General features: G+C 40.6%; 1 protein-coding gene across 1 annotated transcript in view; it reads right to left on the reverse strand.

Annotated features, from left to right (window-relative positions):
• Window positions 1-3,171: 3,171 nt before the first annotated feature.
• The window catches only part of tmem179ba (transmembrane protein 179Ba), a 27,277-nt gene continuing 23,016 nt past the window's right edge, over window positions 3,172-7,432 (reverse strand). The window contains exon 5 of the mRNA XM_080450670.1: window positions 3,172-5,723. Coding sequence (XP_080306796.1) covers window positions 5,538-5,723 — 186 coding nt within the window. The 3' untranslated portion in view covers window positions 3,172-5,537. The remainder of the gene's footprint in view (window positions 5,724-7,432) is intronic.

Raw genomic sequence — 7,432 nt, forward strand, 5'->3', positions numbered from 1 at the left:
TTAATGGCATGACCAGTGTGTGGAAATCCAACCTCCCCAGACGCATCAAGATCAGTTTCTTCTCTGCAACTGTGGAGTCCGTTCTCCTCTACGGCTGTGAATGCTGGACACTAAAGCAAGCCCTACATAAGTCCCTGGACGGGTGCTACACCAGAATGTTACGTGTGGTACTGAACATCAACCAGGACGAGCACATTACCAACAAGCGTCTGTACGGGGCACTACCAAGTGTATCAGAAAAGATAGCAGTCAGGAGGATGAGACTAGCCGGCCACTGCCACCGGCACAGAGAATTCCCGGTCAAAAATCTCGTACTGAGGGAACCAACACACAGGCATCACTCAAAAGGACGTCCCATACCTACCTACGTGGATGTACTAAGGAAAGATGCTGGTGCAGAAAGGACAAAGTAGCTGGCCAGATGTATGGAGAACCGAGATGACTGGAGACTCCGATGGAGGGCTCGTCTGAGGACGACGTAGAGAGAGAGAGAGAGATAGTCATTGACAACAAAACACCTCCACTAATGAAATGAATCAGTACACATCAAATGGTCAGTATCATGTCAGCATCATGTGATTTGTGACTTGGTCAGTATCATGTCTGTACCATGTCAGCATATTGGTCAGTATCATGTCAGCATCTTGGTCAATATCCTGGTCAGCATCATGTCAGTATGTCAGTATCATGTCAATGTCTTGGTCAATATCCTGGTCAGTATCATGTCAATATCTTAGTCAGTATCTTGGTCAATATCTTGGTCAATATCTTGGTCATTATATTGGTCAGTATCATGTCAGTATCACAGTCAGTATCATGTCAGTATCACAACACAAATTAACAAACATGAATTATTTACAAATGAATAATTTTACTTTTAGCTATACTATAAATAATCCTTATTAACCTTTTATACACCATTTTAATATATTCCCCTTTTTAACCATTAATTTGCATCTGTTTAAAATTTCAATTATAACCATCCAGGTACTTAAACTAAAACAAACCATTAGTGGCTGAAGACACTCAAACCAAATGGTTTTCATGTCACAAAATAAGCAGAATGACCCTTTAATGTTTCACTATGCTGCTGCCTCCCTAACCAAGCTAGCTAGCTTAGAGCTTAGAAAAAAAACATTAACACAACATTCTCACAACCCCTGTTTGTTTTTTTATCGAGAATCTGGACTCAAACAAGCAAATAAAGCGTGTTATGTTAGCATTAGCAACAGGCTAACGCCTAGTGGTTTCACAACAACACTAAACAGAATTATCTTTGGTCTGTGGACTCTAATAAGAGTGTCTCCTTAGCTCTGATGTATTATGGAAATAATGTAAAATAAATTATGATTATTGTGTGTTTTCATACCAGTAAATAATCTATAATAAATTATGATTGTGTGTGTTTTACCTGTAGTTCTTCTTCACACCAACCAATCAAACCCACCTGGCAGGAAGTGAAGATTACAGAACAGGAAGCAGTTCCTATATATATAGAGAGTATCAGTGTATTGCGCCCTCCAGTGGGAACAACATGCAACTACACCTCTAAATCACACATCTCTAGTAGCCCTATGACTCATAGGGTTAAACTAACATATTAGATTACACATAGCAATGATTACCAGTGGTGGAAAGTAACTAAGTGCATTTACTCAAGTACAGTACTTAAGTACAATTTTGAGCTACTTTTACTTTACTGGAGTATTTCCAAGTGCCTATACTTTAAGTATTACTTCTACTCCACTACATCTCAGAGGCAAATATTGTACTTTTACTCTTATCATCATTATTTATCTCATTATCAATACATATTATAAATCAATATCATAATTATTATTTGATTTGATCATTACAAAACATCTAGCTCACAATGCGTCATGATGCATTGTGATCTTGTAGATCTGCTATTTTCAAATGATTTTTATACATTGTATACATTTGAAAACTTGTGAAATGGGACATTCTGCACAATGCCTACTTTCTACTTTTGGTACTTTAAGTACATTTTGATACCAACACTTTTACTCAAGTAAATTTTGAATTCCGGAGTTTTACTTGTAAGGGCGCGCTCCCACCGCACTTTTATTTTACCTCTGGAGCAGAATCTGCCAATGCTTTGTCAATGTAAATGCGTGGATTCACGCAAGAGCGGATCTTTCCGCTTGTCGCGCAGACCGTGCGTTTATCCGCTCTACACGACTTGTCTATTTGAAGCATAAAACTGCTGGAGGCAGGAGCTGATTTTCCCCCTCTGTCCAATCGGGTGAGTTGAAGGCGGACCGTCCCAAGACTCAGGAAGCACCATGGTGCTCAAGGCAGAAGGCGATGCGGGCTACGGGGAGGGTCCTGAAAGTGAGTGACAGGTGCGTCACTCCCGTTTTTTAGAATCCGCTGGCTGCAAAAAACTGTGGCCGCGCACAACCTGCGTTTAACGCTAGCCGACCATGTTTTGGAGGGAGCGCGCCCTAAGAGAGAGTATTGATACTTTTACTTAAGTAAGAAATGTTGAGTACTTTTTTTCACCACTGTTAAGTCTAGAGGGCAGACACATACTAGACTGTGTTGTGCTGTCTGGTCGTGTAGTATCCACTGTGAACCGCTAGATGGAGCTATTGCTCAACACACTGGGCACTGGAGCTCTCTGGTGCTGTGTTTCTCAGTTAAGGACTTTTAAGACCTTTTTAATACCTCATAAAAAAAAAAGACCATTACTGCAACAAAAGTAATCAACAAACTATACTATGAAAAAAAAATTGTGAAATATAAGAAAGAGGCAAAAACGTCACAATATTTATCTGTGGAACCGAGTCAAACTAAATTGAATGCCATCAACTCCAAGTGCTTGTTAGGGTGGGGGGTCCCCAGTTCAAATATGAATAGTTTGGGGGGTCCCCAGTTCAAAGATTGAAACCCACTGTTATAGTGAAGTGTTTCCCCAAATGAAACTGCTTCCCTCTTTTTTTTTTACCTTTCCTAGAAAATAAACAAATTAATAATAACAATAATAATGACAAAGAAAGAAAGACCACAAAAATTATAGTAATGGGTAGTGAAAATAGCTGATCTACAAGCTCACAAGGCTCACAAAGCTTGAGAACCACTGATGTATGACAAACAGTTTATATAAGAACAAACAAAAGGTCTTAATTTATTTCATTGAAACTCTTTGGTTTATTGGTGTAAAAACAACAACAGCTTTATTGAAACACATCCCAGTAGTCATGTGATCAACATTACCCACTTGCAGTGGTGGACAAAGTACTCAACCCCACCCAGTACTTGAGTATAAATGGTAATAATTATAAGTATAAATACTCCTGGTCAAATATTACTCCACTAACCAAGTGAAGGTTTCTCTGTCAAATGTGCACTTCAGTTAAAGTACAAGCATACCTGCGTTCCATAAATACTCGAGTATTCAAAAATCTTATCAAGAGATTAAATCTTTTTTTCTCCAAGAATTCAAACAAATGTCAGTAATTTTCAAAACAATTCCAAATGTAGTGAGAAAAGCAGATCTGCATTGCAGATCCGCCATTTTCACTACATTTGGAATAGGGCCTACTGTAGGTAATGTACTTTGCTAGAATTGTAGGATTCAAAAGTACAACATGTGCCATTGAAATGCATAGCCGAGTGAAACTCATGAGAATAAAACAAAAAAAACAAATGCTCAACTAAAGTTCATAGCTCAAAAAGTAGAGTACAGTACTCGAGTAAATGTACTTAGGTACTACTGTCCACCAAACTCACAGTGAGACAACTCACAATGTTGAAATGTCTCACTTCAGCCAATGAAACGGCTCATTACTGAAACAGCTTTGGATTAACCCCTTGAGGCCTGAAGTTCCGATTCTGCAAAATGTCTTCTAAATCCTAACAGTTTTCTGAACAACATATGTTTCTATATCAGACACTTTTTCATGTCAAGGACCCCCAAAATGATATGAATTTGGCCGCTGACCCCCATCTCAAAATATGTTGTTCCAGGGACCCCCAGAAGCAAATATTTGAGTTTAATTTGCTCTAAAAGAATATATTCAAAGATTTGCACACATTTTCATTATTTTTCAAAAATAGCAGATCTTGTAGATCTGCTATTTTTGAATAGCCAAAGTGCAAAATAATGCTTTTTAGCTCAAATGAAAAAGTGACACAGATGCGTTCCAGGTCTTAAACGGTTAATAAAACAGAAATTACATTTTCAGGTGGGTCCCACATGTCATCCAATCACGAGAAAGAACCACATTTTCAGCTTTTCCAATTTTTACAGCTTATGTTTTTTTTTTAAATTATTATTATTCTGTTGTTTCATCACTTTCACCAATATCATTTATTGGTCCTGTATCGTGCATGAGTGGTCTCTCCTGATTGGATAACACTGGTATCCTGACCTGTACATGCATTTTCTGTTTACTAAAGAGCTTGAGAGAGCCGTGGAGAGACTCCTGTTACTGAACAAACACTCTATAGCAGTGGAATCTGTGGAAGGATGCTATGAGCTTGTTTAGCGCGGCACCGGTCTTAAAGGGTTAAAGGCTTTCTTGGATCCAAGAATATGTAACATAATGTCAGTTTAGGGTCAGGTTTCATTTAAAAAAGAAAAGGAAAAAAAAACAGCAACAGTAACAATTCACAGTAAACAAAAATAACGTCCAACGTTTGTGTGTGAAGTGAATCATGTGCTGTAAGAGCAAGCGTTCCCAAACTGGGACAGGCTAATCATGTGCAGTTTTCTGGCAGTGCGAGGCGTAGTGAGCTTGTAGATCGTCTGTTTTCCCAACATTTATCCGTGGAACCGAGTCAAACTAAATGTAAAATGCCTACAATTCCAAGTCAGGGTTGTCGGTTAAATTATGATTATTTTGGGGGGTCCCCAGTACAAATATGATTATTTTGGGGGGGTCCCCAGTACAAATATGATTATTTTGGGGGGGGCCCCAGTACAAATATGATTATTTTGGGGGGGTCCCCAGTACAAATATGATTATTTTGGGGGGTCCCCAGTACAAATATGATTATTTTGGGGGGTCCCCAGTACAAATATGATTATTTTGGGGGGGTCCCCAGTACAAATATGATTATTTTGGGGGTCGCTGCCTGAAAGGTTTAGGAACTCTTGCTGAGTATAATGAACACGATGCCAGTATAGAGAATGAAACATTGAACTGTCAGGTTTATGAAGTCATTATAAAAAAAATAACAACGTTTGTTGGATGATACAGTATGGCCAACGTTTAGCCCATGAACCAATGTGAACAAAGCTTACATGAACAAACAATACTAAACAAAACTAAAACTGAAAAAGTAGATTTAGTTTTTTGCAAATCAGATTTGAATCTCATTCCTTAGCCTTGTTCAGACGGCATACAACTCAAATCTGGATAGAAATCACATTAGAACTGGATCGTGTGTGTGTGTGTGTGTGTGTGTGTGTGTGTGTGTGTGTGTGTGTGTGTGTGTGTGTGTGTGTGTGTGTGTGTGTGTGTGTGTGTGTGACAGTCTCTCTCTCTCTCTCTCTCTCTCTCTCTCTCTCACTGGGGTCTGGCGGGGCGGTTGAAGAAGGGCTCGGTCTCCCCGGGCGAGGCTGAGGGGTCCGCCCCCGCCGCCGCCCCCCAGCCCCACCCCCCCATCCTGAAGCCCCCCATCAGCTGACCTCTCTGCACCAACACCAGCACCCCGATGATCAGCCAGAAGAAGAAGTTCACCCACACCGCCGTCTGAGAGAGAGACATAGAGACAGAAAGAGAGAGACAGAGAGAGAGACAGAAATCAATCATCCACTGCCAGCGATCAGTGGCGCCGGCGCCTGTTTAATTAACACATTGGGTGCCAAAACCGGTATTTACCGTGTTATCAAAGTTTTTTTTTCGTTTTTTCCACAAGGGGGGAGGCTAGCGCAACTTTGGAACCACCCACGGTGCCTCTGAGAAGGAAGGGACAGATGGATCACTGTGCCAAAAAACATGTCTCCCGTCCGCTCCCATTCTATCTCCTTGCAAAAAAAAACTCCATATTTCCATATAACGGTGATATCTCTGGCACTAAACAATTTTTTTTTTATAAAACTCTGGCAAAACACCCGTCCTTGGTTCTGGTGACTCACCCTGCCCTCCTAATACGCGAGGGGGCCGTGTTTTTTCATTTATTTATTTAAGTGAAATATCCCTTTAAGTGAAAAACATTTTTGTACTTTTTCCCCCACTAGTAGAATTCCATTCCATCATCATAAGACACGATACATTCCTTCTCTAAGCTGCCGGTCAGTTAAATCCTACAAGAACCATTCAGATTAACACCAGTCTGTCCATGTGCTTCCACAAGCACCTTTAAAGGGATAGTTCACCCAAAATATTACTTTATTCTATGGATTAGTCACCCCGTGGAGACTTGAATTCATGGATATTTTTATGTTTTTGTCTCATTCCTAAGACAATGATGTGATGACCAGCGGACCGGTAGGCAGCGGTTCCGGAAGGAGACTATTTGTGTCTCCTACCGGAACCGCTGCTGGCAAGGGCGCCAATACTGTGGGTACCTCGGAGCTGAAGCCCCCAGGGGAAATGACGAGCATGGTATACATTCATTCATGGTATAAAACCCCCCCAAAAAGTAACAAACACATAAATCACCGTCCCTGGCTGCTGGTCATCAAATTATTGTCTTACGAATGCGACAAAAACGAAAAAGAATATCCATGAATTCAAGTCTCCATGGGGTGACTAATAAAAAAATGTGCACACAAAAAAATCGTTTTGGGGTGAACTATCATAGATATTAGAAACCTAGATACCTCATTGGCCTCTGCAGTTCATTGGGGCGACTGGTATCGCAATACACGGCGGCTCTTCCGTCTTCCGCAGGGAACCTGTCACTCAAAGTGACTACTGGCCAATCACAGCGCTCACAGTGCGTTGACTACTGGCCAATCACAGTGCGTCTTTTCCGGGACTTGTCAGTGCAATGGTTCTCAACCAGTGGTCCGGGAACCACCAGTGGTCCTTGAGGGGGTTCCAGGTGGTACCCAGCTAAATGATGGAGAGTTGATAATAACCAAATGGACCCTTATAGATCTTTAAATCTTGAGTATAACATTTCACACTGTCAAGAGTCAAATTGTTAAACATCTGAATTACTTACTAAACAAGTACACAATTAGAGAACGTAAACAATTGTTATTTTCGAACGATAACATATTCTACGTTTTGGGTGTGAGAGGCTAAAGCTTATCAAACGGTGTTCCGTGACTCAAATGCTGAATAAATAATGGATCTTGATATGAAAAAGGACCATGTCTCTTATTTGAATTTCACAAATAGAGTGTGGAGTTTGCCAAGTTCCAACTAACTAGATGCTGCGCACAGCTGCTGCCTCTCAAAGGGTTAAGAGCTGGGTTACAAAAAGACCCGCCCCCACCTGCCTCTGATTG

Source organism: Gymnoscopelus braueri (genome assembly GCF_963280865.1).
Source record: "Gymnoscopelus braueri genome assembly, chromosome: 15".
NCBI classification, from domain to species: domain Eukaryota; kingdom Metazoa; phylum Chordata; class Actinopteri; order Myctophiformes; family Myctophidae; genus Gymnoscopelus; species Gymnoscopelus braueri.